Genomic DNA, 19,729 nt, shown 5'->3' with positions numbered 1-19,729 from the left:
TAAGAAACATACTTTATTTTCACAAAATTCAGTATAAAAGGAGGTGCTGCAATGATTAAATTACGATTTGCATCTGCTCCGGCTTACTACTGAAGTGTATTGTAGTTCACGTAATTATTATTTTTATTATGTAACTGCTAATATTCAACATATTTAATTTACAAAATTTATTAACATTATTACAATAATAAATTAATATTTAAGTTAATATTATAATTTAATATTTAAGTTAACATGATTTATTATTATTTAATTTATAACTTATAATTTTTTAATGTTTGATGTACATTGAAACGAATAAATAAACTTATATATATATATATATATATATATATATATATGAAGTGAATTTTGCTATTCCTTAAGCAGACTATACAAGTCAAAACGTACGATGTTCATTCATTTATAGGGTTTTCTTCGGCTTCATTTTTATTGTCATTAAATGTTTCTTTTTTTCAAAGTTAAAATTAATAATCGGTTAGGATTAACTCCTAACCGATATAATATTAGGTTTCAGCGTTGCTAGTATACAAAAAAAAAGAAGTTTAAAATATTATTACACAAATTATTTCACCGATTAATAAAATGTATTAAATTTCCTAATTCAGTAAAAAAATTATTCAAATTTTTATTCGTTTCTAGATTTGAAGATTTATTGCTAGATTTGAGTATATAAATATATATATAAATGAACACAATTGGAAGTTTGATAAAACATTAACAGAATGAACATTACGGAACTTCACAACATTTAAGCACCTTTTCAATTTCCATTTACCCCTTTACAATTTCCCAGTTTTCATTTTTACCATATTCCTTTACCACGTTTTCCCTTTTCTTCCCCCTTTCATTCCCCCGTTTCTCTTTATCATTTCCTCTTTCCCACCTTTCCGCTTTTCTTTTGTTTCTTCCTCCTTTCCATTTCGTTTTCCTTTTTCCTCTTTCCCATTTTTCCTTCTTCTCTTTTTACCTTCTCCCGTTTACTTTTTTTTTGCCTTTACGTCTTACAGATAGCACTGTTTTTTTCAATAAAAGCATGTGTTTACCTGTCTTGTATTTATTAGCTTAGGTATATAAATAGTTGGCATATAAAAACACGCGCGTATTCGAATACAACGTTGTTTAAAAATTTCAATACAGTTGGTGAAGAGCTTTCGGAGATTTAAGTTTTTGAACAAACGAATATTTATATAGATGCACAACTTATTACTTAATTCTTTAAAACTATCTTGTATTAAAATTAACTGCTTTATTGATTAATTAATAATATCTATATTAACAAAGTATTGATTATTAATTTCACTTAAAATATCTTGCTGTTTATAATTATTTATTACGATTAATGATTTATGCGGTTGTTTAATGGCAGTTTATACTTTATACCGAATCGCTTTATCTTTTCATGAAGAAACGGTAAATCTATGAGCATTAGTATCTTAGTTTAATTTATGCTACAGTTATATAAATTAAAAGATTATAAAAACGAAAATAAAATACAAAATGTTTTTTGTTTTTAGATTTTTAAACGAAGAAAAAATGGTTCAAATTAAATTGGTGTTAATAATATTACTTTCTGTCGTTTACTATAATGAAGGTAAATAATTCTAATTCATATTACAAAAATTTAAACAGTAGTAAAGAAAACCTTTAATCCCGTAACACAAAATCAAACGAACGGAACAATTATTATTTCCTGCTATCATAGTTCTAGAAGAGCGATCTCAGAACGATTTTGATCGCGAACCCCAAAAACGCAAATAATTAATAATTTTACCCCATATAATGTAATATAAATATATATATATATATATTTATATATATATATATAGATTTTTTTAAATTTGTTGTCAAGATCCGACTTATTTTTTTATTTGAAACAATATAGGTACATTGAAATTACATTTAAAATTTATATTTTGCACCATTTGAAATTTAATGTGAGCATTTGATTGCATTTGTTTAGCAACATCAAAAAATCTGGTTTGATGTCCTCTGTTACTGCAATTTGAAGATCTGGTTTTAAATTTAATTTATTTCTGTGTTTGGTTTTCATTGCTGTTATTACAAAAAAAGCTACTTTATACACGTATGTAGGAACAAAAAGTAAGATTACATTCGTCGCTATGTTTACGAAATCTGGATATTCGGTTTGCAATTCCACCCAACAATTAGAAATAAATTTTTCTTTAAAATTTAGATAATGAATAATGAAAATTGAAATATTTTAAAGATCTATTCAAGAAGTAAAAATTTTCAATAAGAGAACCGGATTAGCACAAATAAAACCGGTACATTGTGCTTTTCAGATAGACATAACATTAATGATCTCAAGGGTAGAAATTTCGTTAATGATAACGATAGAATTTCTGTTCCATGTACTATGAAATTTCTGGGTGTTTTATACGATGGTAAATTCTCTTCAGATGAAAAAGTTGACGTAATAATCTGATAAGAAAATCAAACCGTACTGTTTTGCCTTGAAATGCCATAATACAAAACTATGCCTTAATATCTGTTTTAAATATGTAATATGCTTACGTGTTTCCTGTCTGAAGTGTATATCACCTCATTCATGCCTTCAAAAATACAGAAACATTTCAAAAACGGAATACAGGCTGCCAGAATATTGTTACTTACATAATAAAAAAAAAATATTATTTTTACTTGTCAACTATATAATTACAAATTGTTTTTTGTATGTAAAGCAAACTAGTCCAATCCATTCTCAATTTCTGCAGGATTTGGTTATTCCTGACTTCCTTGTAATAAAAAAAAGAAGGTTTTAGCGCTGAAACAATGTTGAAGGATGTATGATGGTTTTACTTATTTCTTTGTGTTTTCAGAGTAACCGTATTATGATTTATGTATACGGTCGTAATGGCCGTATACATTAATCGTATAGTCTTATATATAAAGGGTTTAGTTTTGGCTGGGATTGAGGAAGAGGCTTTATATTTTTGAATTTTATCTAACGGAAAATGATTATCTCATTTAATTTGATTTCTCTTAGTTATAAAATATATTTTCTCATTTTCACCTTACTCTAATTCCCATAAAATTTTTTTTTCGTTTCTTTATTCATATTCTATTCCTTGTAATTCGATTATTTCATTACATTAAAATTAACCATTGGTTTTGCATTTAGGAAATTTCATTTAATAGTGAGAAATAATAAGCTCAATTTTTTTAGTTTTTCTTCGTCAGTATTCTTTTATTTTAATACCTACGGTTTAGTTTAACCGATTTGTATTGAACGTTGAATGATTACTTTTGATTACGATGCATTGCTTTTATTTAATTTCGGTTATAATTTGTCAACCCGGACACCATATGTTCCGTATCTCATATTTTTATTTTGATAGAATAATATATTACACAACTGTTTTTTGTACGCATACATACTCTATTGATGCATTTAATTTTCCACCTAAATTATAATCTGTAGAGGGTCAAACCGTCATTAGCCAGTTAGTTACATATTTTTCTCGGCAAACCCGGGTTGGTGGTAGATACAATCGAAGAATCTAATAGTTTTTTCTCAGCGAAATGAATTTATTGATGTATTTTGTTTGGTTTCAGCTGAAGACCAACTTGCTATCGATAAAAAAGATTGGGAGACCTATTATTCAACAAAAAAAGAATATATTACTGACATTATTTACACAAAGGATTTATATGATACGCAGTTAAGCTGTTATCTTTGTATCCTTAGAGAAATAAATATACAATTAGAAACAATTAAATATATATACGCTGGAAATAAAAATCACATTTCAGATTTTAAAAGTAACATTGAAAACATTAAGAAAGATTTCGGAGATATCGTATTAGCATGTGAAAATGGAATGCCGACTGATACCACAGAAACATATTTTGAAAAATTTGTTACAACACATTATAATCAATTTAAAATTTATTACGGTTTTCAATTATGCACAGACAAATTTTCTAGAAATAATGGTAAGTATTCTTTTTGTATAACTGTATTTCTATTATTAAGCATATTATTTTATTAATATCATCCTATCAACAGGAAATTTCTTCCTAATTTACTTACAGAACCCGTTGATTAATATATATGTTATGGTGATTTTGATTAATTTTGGTGTTTATGCGTAAAAACGGATGAACTTGATTAATCATAATCCAATTTTGGAGAATTTAATAAACATACCGGTCACTTTACATACTCTCCATACTAATATATTTTACATATTAAAATAACAACTATAAGTAGTAATTCCTGAATTTTATATTTAAATAATCAAAACATTATTGTTAAGTAGTTGAGGTAAGCGAGCGGCGGGTTATATTATGTTAGATAATCATAATCTAAACAAACAGAACCTACGAAAGCTAATATCGGCTAATTAATGTTAATTATACAAATTATATATATATTATTCTCAAAAATTGGTGGTGATTGATCATATTCAACAGTAATTATGCGTAATCAGCGGATTAATCAAATATATCGTAACGTATACACGTGTGAAGTCGTTACATTCAGATGTATGTATAATTTTAATATTTACAGAAAGGTTTAGGATAGAATAGAAAAAATAAAACATGAACAATGTATTACGTAAAATTTTGTTGGGGTTTTAAACGGATGATTTTCACGTACGGCTAAAAAACATAAATTCTCTCTGTTGAAAATTCTATTTCGTTTTACTAAAGGGGACCGGGTTGATTTGTATTTAACGGCTGTTTTTAAATAAATAACAAAAAACATAAATAAATTAAAAACAAATGATTAAAACGTCAGGAAAAAGGCAAATATTTATATTAGGAATCACAAAAAAAAGAAGGAATAATTGCAATATTTACCCCAGTAATATTACAAAAGAAGGTTGAACTAATATACAAATCCAAACAACGCCGGTACAAGCATGGAAATAGTTGTTGAAGAAAAAAAATTCGGCTGTATGAAATATCGAAATGACATTTACCGTCGTAATCATAAAAACATTTCCTTGGGGTTTAACGAGTGTTAAGCGTCCAGATTTTTGGGTAACACAGGAAATACGTGGATATTCAATATTTTATGATTCTTTGTAATCTTGTCTTACTTAAAAGGAACAAATTCTACCCACAGTAAAAATGAGAAAATCTCATCCTTTCGTTTCCCAACCAAATATTATTAATAGGATGTTCGTATGTCTTTTCAGGCGTTCATTCAAAGAATCATAGTCGCATCAGTTAATCGTCGTTTTTACGTTTCTAGATGATGCACTAATCATGAGAAATGCAATGTAAATCTAGTGAATATGTTTGAGCACTCCCCCCAGATCAGTGGACGTTCCGCCTAATGACCAATTCAACTCTGTGGACTTTTTGAAACCACAGCTTTAACATTTTCAATATTTTATGGAATACCTATTCATCTTTCAACGTCTGTGATATTTTTTTTTAACCTATATCTTCATAATTTCCTACCCACGATATTATTGCAAACATCTTATTATTACGATTACACGAAACTGAACGTCACCCGGGTAGGTGTTCGTTTATAAATGTAAGGCTATTATAATCTATTTCCAAGCGTACCGACATTCTTTTCAAAATTTCCTATTTCTTGGGAACATCTTGATCACCGATTCCAAAATCCCAAATCGATCAGATCTTCAGAGTAACGCAGGAAATACCTGAATGTTCAATCTTTTATAATTCTTTATAATCGTGTCGTTTCAAAACATTCTTCTATTTATTGAAAAGAAACAACTTCTACCCACACATATAAAAATTGTCGACAACGTTTAATATTCTGATGGGTACTTCTTACATGAGAAGGATTATTATCGCTTATAATAGTTTATTCTCAAGTCGATAATCGATTACATCACTCGTTCTAATGAGATAAATAAAGAATTTTATGTTTTACAGTTTTGTGCAACTATATATTTATGTTGACATAATTTAAACATATATAGAAATTTACTGAAACAGAAAAAAAACAACGTAATAGCTTTCTATTAATCCTAACTACTGGTTTTCTTATTCTTTACCGTAGGAAAAGAATACAACAATTCTTCTTCTAGAAAAAAGGAAATAATTTTACAGCACCTATAATATCATCATAAGACCATATCTTCTAAAAATTTCGTTGAATCCACGATTATACAAAGAAAGATTTTTTCTTCCGTCTACAAACATCTGAATTTCCAACTAAATTATTCCATAACTGTAGCAGATCCTTTTCCTTCTTATAGTGGATGTTTTGTATTATAAAGGCGTCTCCTTTTTTAATTCTTCGAAATTAAAAATGATCAGATTTCCTTTTTTATGCTCGAGTAAGAGGAAATATGTTCAGTTAAGATAATCTATATGCAATTTACTGGTTAAAACAATACTAAAGAACATAAAATTTACCGTGAAAATGGCAAACTATATATGAATAATGGAAGTATAATGGAGCATAATCTAGAAAAAAGTTTTCTGCCGGTATCGAACGATGAATTCTTTGTTAGGTTCCTCTACAATGACCTCTTTAAACATGTGAATCTGTGAAAGTAACAAATTCACAAATGAATCTAATTTATCATCCTCCGAACGAAGTCAGAGATGTTACTTGTTGCGATCGGTAGGATCCATTGTGAGTTCGCAATGGGTGAACTTTTTAGGAAACAGATTGTCATTAAATTGTTATTAAAAATATTAATATTAATTAATATTAAATAATATATATAATATATTAATATATATATATATTATATATTAATATTAAATAATATTAATTGTTATTAATATTATTATAAGTCATAATATTATTATGACTTCTCAAAGAGCACCTAAAGCGTCTAAAAGGAGGGTTGTTGCGTTTTCGGTTTTGTCGTCGATATTATATGCTGTTCTGGTATGGTGGCCTTCAGTACGGATAAAGAAGAACTTGGCACGCTTAGTTAGGACCCATAGGAGACTGTTGCTTGGCGTGGTTTCCGAGTACAGGACAGTCTCCTATGAGGCGTTATGCGTTTTATCAGGAGTGCCTCCAATCGACCTTATGGCTCATTTCAGTGTCGAAAGAGATCAAGGCGTTGAAGTTCATGAAGCGAGGCATAGGCTAATAGAGAGATGGCAGGAGAGATGGAGGACAGCAGGCCCTGGAGACAGGACCAGAAGGCTAATCCCCGATCTAAGGAACTGGATATATAGAAAACACGGTGAAATAAACTTTTACACGTCACAGTATTTTACAGGACACGGTAGTTTTAATTACTATCTGCATAGAGTCGGTAGAAGGGAAACTGCAGCCTGCATGTACTGTGACTGTGATGATGATGTCGAACATACTTTCACTGTATGTCATAAGTGGAGGTAAGAGACAGACGGTATTGACCTGTCATCTGATGGAACTGGGAGACTAAGCAATAGCATGTTAAACAGTGAAGAAACTTGGAAAAAAGTTGAGTTGGTCATCAAAAGAATACTTACGCAGAAAAACAACGATGAGAGGAGACTAGGATTTTAAACTTTAGCATAGGGCAGGGTGGACAGCCTCAGTGGTGAGGGCTGACATGCCGAGGTGTGTCGGTTCCGATGATCCACTGGGGACTCCTAAGGGTTTTTTTCGTTAGGTTAATATCAAGATCTGAGAAGTCCCAATCGCCACGTCACGACAGTACATGGTATTGACGTGGCGATATACGGATGGGGCAAAAGAACTCAAAAGAACTGACCGGTGGGCCGACCTGCCATGCCGGACTTATAGCCGGTAAGTGGGAAAGCCCATTAGAGTAGAACAGGCACTCCTCTGGTGGCGCAATACCAACCAGTCGGACCGGCCCAGGGGAGTAGATTTAAAAAAGAAAAAAGAAAAAAAAAAAAAAGATTGTTTCTCCTCTGAAAGGGCCTATCTAAGTTGTCTGCATCGTCGTTGAATCTATCTCCTAGATGCCGTCAAAGTTTACTTTTTCATTTAGTTTTATTTATTCAAAATACGTATTTTGTTTAAAAAAAATCATTGATAATAACTATTTCAGGTTATATTGGAAAGGAAAATGGAATTTCTAATTTTCCCCCTATGTAAAAAAATGTTTATTACAGTTTTATAGGCATCAAAGATGAATGATACGCATAATCCCTGTTATGTCAGTAATGTTTTTTGTCAAAAAAGAAGAAGAATTTACAGATAAATAAAATAGTTTTAGTTTTTCCACTATCGCCTCTTTGTTCTAAGTTACTTACCACTGAAATGATTGACGATTATAAGTCTCGTTTAAAATGTTAGATGTTATTGTACTTTATATATATATATATATACATATTATTTATTTTGCAGCCAAATATGATGAATTTGATAATATAAGATATCGTTATGAAGATGATTATCTTAGTTACATGATTATTCAAAAAAGACCTGAATTAAATGAACAGAATAAAAATTGTTTGATTTGTATACGAGATTTTGTAGATTTTGAAGTAGGAAGGTGGATAGAAATTGAAACATACCTACGTCCTAAGGTTGCGACTGACACGATATCAATGGGACAATATTGGCCCGTATTGACAGATATATATAGAAATTACAAAAGGTATATTAATAAAGTGCAGACATGGATTACTACATGTTTAAGTAATTCAACAAAGGATGTTAAGGAAACATTTGAAACAGGACCTGAAATTCAAAAAAAAAAACCATTAATATCAAAGGGAAAAAGTGACGGAATGGAGGAATGCATAAATTATTATATTCCTAAAGGTAAGTAAAATTAAACGTAACGTTAAGATTATATATCAAAGAATAGAGAGTTCATTTGGTCCGCAGATGTTGACTGATCTCGACAGGCGACTGAAACGACCTGTCTACCCAGTTCATTCTTCCGTTGACTAAACCATAAGCGGTGTCGATCGTACTTTAGACGCTGTAGGAAGTACTACATCGCATTTGTATTTCTGTTTATTCATTCTTAGCTTTACCGTGTAACAACAAAGCGATACGCACAATTTACTTAGCTACCTGAACTTCAGTTTAATGTTTCGGATCTCAGCCCTTAGATAAGGTTCAATCTGAATTTATATTCTTATAATATTTTCCAGTTACACCAGTAAATATCTAAAATTGATAAATTGTGATAATTTTCATGATTTCTGTCCTTTTTACACCCTACTTATTAATAAAATCGGTTCTAAATTTACGGATTCGCGTCGTGCAAAAATTCAAATAATTAAATTAATATTTAAGAAATATTAAAATTAAAATTCTATAATACATTATCGGATAGTACTTCAGCAAAGCTATTGACGCTTAGTCAAAAACAAAATCTGGTTTTAAGATATCTAAATAAGAAGACCGAACTTCAAATTCGTTAACTGAACTATCACTTAAAATATTAGAATTTATTTTCAGCTAAGAGTAGTAATTAATAATGTAAAAAACCATCCCGTTTTGGAAGTCGTTGGCATTCTAATACTACTGATAAATAACATTTTGGATGGATTTCGAGGCTTGGAGGATAATTTAGGTTTGAGAGTGACGTCATCGTTTTTATCTACAAAATTGTTGATTATGAAAAAGTACATTGAACGGTGAATTCGTACTCTGAATATTTGACCCGTAAACAGGATTTTAATAAGTTTCATTAGCGATCAAGTAATAAATTCCGCTCCAGAATATTTATATAACAGAAATTCTAACCTACACTAGAAAGATGCTACTAGTAAAATATTAAATAAAAAAGAATCCTGGGTTCCGTTTTTAGTGCTGTGATTAATTATTGGGCATCCTGACCCCCGTAGGGTAACACATTCGCCTTGTGAAAATCCCCGTCGTCACTTTACCCACTCAGTTACTAGCTGTAACGGACTTTATGAAAGATCATAACAAGGCAGTATTGCTTGTTAAAAAAAAATTTTCTATTGATATTGATTAACCAGTTATTAAACTTGTCTCAATGCGGTCGTGGAAATGGGAAAATTTACATTAAGGAGACCTCTAAGAATATAGTATGTAGTAAAGAATTAGCGATTTTAAAATTATTATACAGAAAAATTGAATGGTGTAGTGTAAATTATAGTGTGTCCTTAATAACTGCAACGCATTTTTTAAAATTTAATCGGAATGTATGTACATTTGAAAATTTTTTAACATTTTCTACTTATATCGATGTCACGATAGAACATTTTTTAATTATTTGCGAGATCGGTTCTGATGAATTTTCTTTAGTTATTTTTTTAATTATTTTAGAATGAGTTTTTTTTAGTTTTTCTCTTTATATATTTACGTGTACTGATTTAGAAATCCATACGTAAAATAGAATAATAACTCGGTTTGACTCTTTGAGCGCATTACGAAATACCACTGGTTCGATTTTAATTTAACTTTGCAGATTTGTTCCTTAAATCTGTTTGGTTATTAATTCCGATTAGAATTATCGTGATGTTGTTAATGGGGTTTACGATATTAAAGAAATTTAACTCATTAAATCTTTGTTACCTTGGTAACAGGAAAACAATGATGTAAAATGATTGATTTTGTTTTTTAATACTTATAAGTAAAATATTTAATATTTTATTTTTATTAATATTAACATAGCATATTTAGCCAATATTTAAGCATGTTGATCAATTATTTTTATTGTAGAGATAAGAATATTATAAAGTATCAAATATTAAAAAAAAATGCCTTCACAAAATTAAACTATTTTTCCTTATAATTTAATTTCTGCTTAAAAAATACTTTATCTCGATCCTCTAAGTGCTTCATTTAGTGATTCCCAGTCAACAATGAACGAGATCGCTTCAAGTTTTGCTGCGTCTACAGTAGGAGTATATTATCTACAGAATGGGGGAAACGTTGCAGGAAAGAGATCCTTTCATGCTTTAATAGTTACTTAGCAATATTATTCTTATAATAATCAGAATAACGAACAAAGCGTGGTGCAGTGGTGGAGGGCCTTGACAAGACGGTGTAGAGCTGATGTAGGTATCGAACATCGGTTATCCTGTAACAATTTAACACCAGATAAATGTTTAAATTTATATCCTGTTCGTTCTTTTTTATGTAATATTAATTCGTTTTACGCATTGTTGAAATGTTTTCCTTCTCTTTAATAAACTGTTACGTTAATTTTACCAAATTACGTTATGTTGGTGTGAACAAATGTTATCGATCATCGATAATCTCCAGGTAATCATCTATCGAGGAAAACATGAAAATAAAATTAGTATTTCTCTATTTAACATAATTAGTGTCTTTAAATTTTATTTATATTTTTTTTTATAAATTATATTTTTCTTTGCTTTTCAGTAAAGTACAGTAATTTATTAGCTTCTACAGGGAACACAGAAAGGGCTGGTGATCAAGTTAAATTTAAGCCAACTGACCTCATTAAGCTAATGAATGATTTATAAGTAACTTTACGTGGAATCTCGATTACATGAAAAATACGAATTAAATATTTAATTAGGAATTCGAATTTCTTGTTGAATGTGTAATTTGAAACTGATAATAAATAAAAAGCAAAAAAGAAATTTTCTAATTTAATGTATTTATCAACTTTCCTGATTATTAATTATATACCTTTCAATCTGTTTTGTTTACATTTTCTTCTGCTCTTAAAAAAAAAAATAAGATCCTGTTTTTAATTATTTATTTTTACAATAAAGATATTTAGAAATGTAAGTTTTTAAAATTAAGAAATTGAATAATTTTGTTGATTTTCCTAAACATGCGACCGATCAAAGCGCCGCTTTAGATTTAATTTCAACAATCGATACGATTTTAAAACAGGATCATATAAAAATAATCGCAACCGGCATTGCTATATTACTGCCTAAATAATATAGAGCGCAAATAAGACCTAGATTGCGTATGGCGATCAGCATCGACTGTACCTGGTGAATTCACCAGGTACAGTCGATGCTGATTACCGAAGTGATATTAAAGTCGGACTTATTAATTTGTGCGTTAAGGATTTTACAGTGCAGAGGGGAATGAGAATCGCGCAAACGATAATATCTAAATAGAAACGCATATTCCGGACGGAAAGTGAAATACTAGATGAAACTGAACGTAATGATAAGGGTTTTGGTTTGACTGCTGTGACCTATACTGATAAACTTATCATCAAGGCGGCGTCGAATACAATGTTTATTAATGTAAAAACCAAGATCTTGATTTTTATTTTATTTAACATTAACAACAATTATAATATTTATTTATAAAAAATGATTAATATATTTTATTTGCAAATGTTTATATAATAAAGAATCATTAATGGCGCTCGGGAAAGCGGGCTAAATATGGGAAGTTTGCTTGTAAAAGGCTATCTATTAGAGTGAGTGATCGGGGTTTAGAACACGTGATCAGAATGCTGCTCTCTGCACACTGACAAAAGTGGTTTGGTGCGCTTTGGTGTCTACTAGCACTGGCACGTCAATCAAGCTCATACATTCACTCAAGTAAGAATACCGCCGGGTGCGGTCATGTACATTTAGTCTAAGGTGACTTATTGGTCTAATGTGACCATTCTAGAGTCGGATCCCACTTGGATCGGTCATGATTTGTTTAATGTAACATTTCATTCCAGTGCAGAATAGTTTTATTTTGTAGTCTGAAGTCTAATGTGGCTTACAGTATTTATTGATAATCTTCAATTGTATAATTTTGACTAATGTGTCATATTATTCGTTAATAGAATGTGACTTTTATTTTCCATATTCAAAAAATGTCTTATGTTACAAATTAAACCAAATATGAAAAATTTTGCGAAATACAGGAATCAATAAAGCCTATATTTAGAAATAAAGATGACGAATTTTGTGAAAATAATTCCCATGAAAACATTTTTTTAAAAAATCAGGTCGAGTAGTCGTAAGAAATCGATCCGTTTATATCGCGAGGCGTTGGAAAAGTCACTATCACACGTTGATTCGTGGCTTCTAAACTAGGAAAGTAAGTTAAAGAAAAGCAAAGGTCTAACGTAAAAATATGTCAGATTCATGAAATAATAAACTGGTCTTGGTCATATACCAGGCACTGGAGATTTACAATCGACCGGGTGGAAACCATGATAACCACCCAATCATCTCCACAGAACTGGAATATATATATATATATATATATATATTGTAAAGGTTTCCTAAACAAGGTCAAGGAATTATTATCCATGATGGAATGAAAGATTTAAAGGAAAACGGCTCTCTTTCTCGGAATAGTCCAGTTTCTTCATTGTATCTGCTTCATGATAATAACGCTCGCAACACGTTCGGTGGTCGTCTTAATTATGATTTTAAAGATGAATTGATTTTTCTACTGAAGGCAAATTTAATAGAACTTATATTCAAGAAAGAATATGAGCGGCTACAACATGGCGGGCTTCAACCGATACGTTCATCTTGTTTTGACAATGACACTGTATTGTCATTGTAATAACGACAGTTAGATCGGTTCTTATCGATGCTTAAAGTTATTTTCTTAAGGTTAACGTATCCAAACAACTGATGATCCGATTACCTAGGAAATTTGTTCTTGTAACTCGTATCTTTGTTAATGTGATTGTTGATTAAACAGAGCCGTTTACTGTTCACTGTTGACATAGTAGATGACCAAGTAAGATGACAGCTACTGCTTACGAAGCAATAATTATTAGTCTAGAAATCAACATTCATATAGATTTAGCCGGGGCCTTAAGCGGAAAATTCATATGGTAGTTCTGTGACAATATATTTCAAAGTGATGTTTGTTTTTAAATATATAAGGTGAACATCATCATGAAATGATAATGGTTAATATTGTGTCGAACCTTTTGCCGTAATATGATCAAATTTCGATAAATTATTAAGATAAATGAGATATCCTATGTTTTGTTTCTAGTGAGGAAATTTATTGGTTCTTTATTCCATCTTCCTCCCTCATTTTGGAGGGCTTCAGAGGAAGACTCGATTAAAATTCGTGAAATATCATTTGTGTAGAATTGCTACAAAATCTTCCTATCGTTTGAAGAACTAAATACGATTCTTGGACAAATAAACTCTTGGTTAAATTGTCGTCCTAACTATAGGTTTTTCTTTGACTTACGCTCATTTCATATATTTTTCATGTAACTTGCTGTTACACCACTTTTCCTTATACTTGATCCGTTTTTTCAATTATTTTAGTTAATAAAAGATTAACTATGACAATATTCGGGGTTACATGTAAGTATAATGGATCCTGAAGCGATTCCTTAGTACGATATATTTGGTAGCTTTCTGTAGACAATAATGAAGACGGCTTCGTTTTATATATAATCATATATTGCTTATATACATATATCTTCATATTTGTAAAATAAATCTACCGACAGAGGTAAATCGGGTATTTTCGAGTTAAAGTTAAAACTCAAAAAGAGTTTTTATTTAAATAGAAATCAAAATGGTAAAACCTTAACCCATGAAATTTCAAGTATATTGTGTTGAGTTTTTTAAACGGCTTTTGCCATCTACTCGGGAAGAAAATATTTAAAAATGTATATATTTTTCTAATTTCAAGCGATATTACTTTAAAAGTTTGTAAGTTAATCGTACAAGAGTCACACACCATAATAATATAGCTTTCTTTAAGATTAACAAACATCGTTCCAGGTTTACTAGCAAAATCGACAAATGAATTCATTCAAATATATAATTATATAATTATCGAAATGCAGGTAATATTTAGCACTACAAGCCTTAATTCGGTTCACCAATAATGTCAAACGAAGCCACCCTAACTTTTACTTCACCTGACTTTATTTGCTTCACATTCATAAGAATGAACGGGATAGATAATGTAAGGGAAGAAAACATTTTTTTTTAATGATTCAACAATACAAGTTCGAAGTTTGTCCATGCGGATTAGAAATGGAAAATAACTGAAAATTTTCTGTAAAGTGATTGTTGAAACAAATACTAAGTTTTCTTTCCTGTGTGTCACAATTGAGTAATATAATATAATAAAATATTTGGGGTTTTTTTTTTAAATAAGAAAAAATTATTGTTTTTAAAATTGCACAATATAGCGAAATTTAAACGATATACGTTGTTTTCATCAAACGTCTATTTTTATCTTCTTTAATGCAGGCAAAGTAAGTACCTTTTTAATTATGCGAAATACACGTCAGTATATACATTCTGACGTCGCACAGAAACTATTCAAAATGGATATAGGGATATTTAATATGTATCTATCTTTTACGTAAGAAACGTACTTTATTTTCACAAAAATCAGTATAAAAGGAGGTGCTGCAATGATTAATTTACGATTTGCATCTTCTCCGGCTAACTAGTGAAGCCTATTGGAGTTCACGTAATTATTATTTTTATTATGTTACTGCTAATATTCAACATATTTAATTTACAAATTCTATTAACATTATTGCAATAATAAAATAAATTTTAATTTAATAATAATTTAATATTTAAGTTAACATGATTTACTATTATTTAATTTATATCTTATTATTTTTTAATGTTTGATGTACATTGAAACGAATAAATAAACTTTTATATTCATATATATGTATATATATATGTACGTATATATGTACATACATATATATATATATATATATGTATGTATATATATATATATATATATATATATATATATATATATATACATACATACAAAGTTTCTATATTAAAGAAAACAATTAAGCGGAATATACACAAGAGTAAAAAAATTAAAATGGCTGACACGTCGATATTTTAATCTTAAATTTTTTATTATTCCTCAGTTTTATCAAACGATATTTTATTTCCTAAAATGTGTAGTCGTCACACTTCCTGTGACGAGTTGGAAAGGATTTTTTTTTGGACATAGAATATATATTTATAAGTTATGTCTATTCATAAAAATGAATATTATTAAAAAATTACTTTTAATTTATTATACTTCTAAATTTTATTAAAATAGATATATATGGTTATATATTAATAATAATTAATATTGGATATGTCTTCCAAGAAACTTTATATACAACGGATCGTGTACTACAAAGAGACGAACAATAATTGTGCTAAGGACAAAAATTACACTAAGACAATTATTAGAATTAATGTATGTATTTCAAGGAACAATACACCTAATACCCCAAATAAAATATTCGGCGGCTGCTGATTTGCAGTCACAGGTATTTCTTAATTGAGTATTTTACAATACGATAACTAAAACTAAATGGTGAAAACTTATTCAAATCCATTTATCTATATCTAATGTTTTTTTTTTTGAAGTTTGTAAACAATTTGACTGACTGACTTACTGTTTTTTTATGAAAAGGAAGGATTTTTTTATGTAAAAAAAATATATGGAATATATATATGTATATATATATGTATAAGTTATGTCTATTCATAAAAATGAATAATATTAAAAAACTACTTTTAATTTATTATACATTAAAAGCCGTATAGATACTTCATTACAACAGCATTCCGTTTTTTAACCAGTGACAAATTATTCAAATCCATTTTATCTAAATCTAATGTTTTTAAGTTTATAAACAATTCTTGTCAAAAATGAATTCATTAATATCTAAAAATTTGGGATGCCCGAAAATTTAGGACATATTAGGATTTTACGGTTATCCCTACAATTAATCTACACTATTATTTAAGAGAAAGATGTTTTTTTTTATTCCCGATAAAAAAAAATTACATGGTCAATAGCAACCTAATATTTACCCCTGTTTGTCATTATTGAGAAGGTTTTTAGATATATTTCCTCTAAAAAATTTGGAAAAAGTATATATATTTTTTAGCAGTGGGAATTTTCCGATTGAAGAACAAACTTCAATGAATTGAATTAATAAATTGTGAACTGTAGGTGTGTATCCTTGTATGAGCTGGGTTTGAACACAATGATTGATTATGAGTATCTAAAACCCAATTTCTAGATTATTTGAAATTCCATGTTCGAAGGGTTAAAATAATTTTTTTTTTAAATTCGAATTTAAAAGGATTAAAAATAGATTTTTGAATTTTTTTCGAAAACCTTATATTTTTAATTTCAATGGTGAGTGCAATCTTCATATCAGAGCTGAAGAAGGTAAAAAATATTTGAAGAGTGAATGTAATTTATCCCAATCCCGACTTCAGTAAACGAATTATTCAGTAGATTTGGTCTTGGAAATACTCTGCAGATAAATATTTAACGGCAATGCCGCAATACTTTTGCGGCAGAATCGCTAAAAGATATTACATTATTGGTATTCACTTAATGAAATTTTGATTAACTTCAAAAAGTACATAATTACAATTATTATCTGTATTACTAGATTGAATAAATTTTTGATAATTTATTTCTTGATGTGATATTAATTTAGTATGTTACTATCAATATATTTACTACTTAGACCTATAATTTTTGACTTTTGTAATTCTAATATTTGCCGTAACATGTTCGTATTTAAATTTTGATATAATTTTAATATATTCTGCATTTCTTTTTGCCGGAACACAAAACAAATTATAAAAAAGTATAGTCTTTTTGTTCTACAATTGGCGATTTAAAAAACAATTACAATCTTAAAACTATTTTTAATAAATTCTAAAAATCACCAATTTTTTTTTTGTTCCTGTGAAAATCCATTTTCATACTATTTGGAATATTTTTCTATTTCACTAATTAACTTCTAACCGATATCATGCTAGGTTTCAGCGTTACTAGTCTACAAAATTTGATCGAATTCTCAATACCTTAAACGAAGTTTAAAATATTATTACACAAATTATTTCACTGATTAATCTATTAAGTTTCCTAATACAGTAAAAAAAAAAATTTATTTTACTCCTTTTTAGATTTGATGATTTATTGCTAGATTTGAGTGTATAAATATATATATAAATGAACACAATTGGATGTTTGATAAAACATTAACAGAATGAACATTACGGAACTTCACAAAATTTAACTAACTTTTTACATTCCATTTACCCATTTCAATTTCCAATTTGAATTTCCAAAATAAAAGAAGTTTAAAATATTATTACACAAATTATTTCAACGATTAATAAAATCTATTAAATTTTCTAATTCGGTAAAAAAATTCTTCAAATTTTTATTTGTTTCTGGCTGACCAAACAATGCTTCGATATTGCTAGAATCGAATATATAAATGAACAAAATTGAAAGGTTTGATAAAACATTAACAAAATGAACATTACGGACTTCACAAAATTTAACCACCTTTTCATTTCCCATTCCCTTTCCGCTTTTCTTTTTTCTCCATTTCGTTTTCCTTGTTTTCCCATTTTTCCTTCTTCTCTTTTTACCTTCTTAATCTTCTAAATACCTTCTTAAACATGTGTTTACCTGTCTCGGATGTATTAGCTTAACTATATAAATAGTAGGCATATAAAAACACGCGCGTATTCAAATAAAACGTTGTATAAAAATTTCAATACAGTTGGTTAAGAACTTTCAGAGATTTAAGTTTTTCAACAAAAGAACATTTATATATTTATTTAGGTAATTACTTAAAACTATCTTTTATTAAAATTAACTGCTTTATTGAATTAATTAATAATATCTATATTACCAAAGTATTTGTTATTTATTTGACTTAAAATATCATCCTATTTATAATTATTTATTACGATTAATGGTTTATATGGTTGTTTAGCGGCAGTTCATATTTTCAACCGAATCGCTGTCGTTTACTATAATGAAGGTAAATATTTCTTATTTATATTACAAAAATTTAAACAGTAGTAAAGTAAACGTTTAACCCCGTAACACAAAATCTGAACGGAACAATTATTACTTTCCTGCTATCATAGATCATAGATTTTTCGATTGCCGTAGAATTGTGAAATGTAATTATATATTTGAATGAATTCATTCGTCGCTTTTGCTAGTAAACCTGGAACGATGTTTGTTATTCTAACAGAAAGCTATATTATTATGGTGTGTGAATCTTGTACGATTAACTTACAAATTGTTATACTTATGGCGCTTAAAATTACAAAAATATGTACATTTTTAAATATTTTCTTCCCGGAAAAGCGGTTTAATAAACTCAACACAATGTACTTGAAATTTCATGCGCTTAGGTTTTACCATTTTGATTTCTATTTAAATAAAACTCTTTTTGAGTATTGTCTTTAACTCGAAAATACCCGATTTATCCGTAAAACCCTCTACCGTTAGGTTTATTTTACAAATATGAAGATATATGTATATAACCAATATATGATTATATGTAAGATCATCTTCATTTTTGCCTACAGAAAACTTCCCAATATATAGTACAAAGGAATCGCTTCAGGATCCATTATTCTTACATGTAACCCCTAATAGTGTCATAGTTAATCTTTTATTAATTAAAATAATTGAAAAAAACGAATCAAGTATAACGAAAAGTACTGTAATAACAATTTATAGGAAAAATATATGGGACAGCGGAACATATTATAGAATGAGCGTAAGTCAAAGCAAAACCTACAGTTAGGACGATAATTTAATCAAGATTTTATTTGTCCAAGAATCGTATTTAGTTCTTCAAAGGATAGGAAGATTATTAAGCAATTCTACACAAATGATATTATACGAATTTTAATCGACCGTCCCTCTGAAGCTTTCCAAAATGAGGGAGGAAGATGGAATAAAGAAGCAATAAATTTCCTTACTAGAAACAAAACGTACGATATCTCATTTATCTTCACTTAATAATTTATCAAAATTTGAACGTATTACGGCAAACCGATCGACACAATATTAAGCATTATCATTTCATGATCATTATCACCTTATATATTTAAAAACAAA

General features: G+C 28.8%; 1 protein-coding gene across 1 annotated transcript; it reads left to right on the top strand.

Moving 5' to 3' along the window:
• Positions 1 to 107: 107 nt before the first annotated feature.
• Positions 108 to 11,489, top strand: LOC142334158 (uncharacterized). The gene is made up of 5 exons (XM_075381952.1): positions 108 to 130; positions 1,518 to 1,594; positions 3,580 to 3,960; positions 8,282 to 8,701; positions 11,249 to 11,489. Exons 2-5 carry the CDS (start codon positions 1,537 to 1,539, stop codon positions 11,350 to 11,352), a joined length of 963 nt encoding a protein of 320 aa, XP_075238067.1. The 5' UTR covers positions 108 to 130; positions 1,518 to 1,536; the 3' UTR covers positions 11,353 to 11,489.
• The last annotated feature ends 8,240 nt before the right edge of the window (positions 11,490 to 19,729 follow it).

This window comes from Lycorma delicatula, chromosome 13, assembly GCF_047948215.1.
Source record: "Lycorma delicatula isolate Av1 chromosome 13, ASM4794821v1, whole genome shotgun sequence".
Classification (NCBI taxonomy): Eukaryota; Metazoa; Arthropoda; class Insecta; order Hemiptera; family Fulgoridae; genus Lycorma; species Lycorma delicatula.
This window is presented reverse-complemented; position numbering and strand designations above follow the sequence as displayed.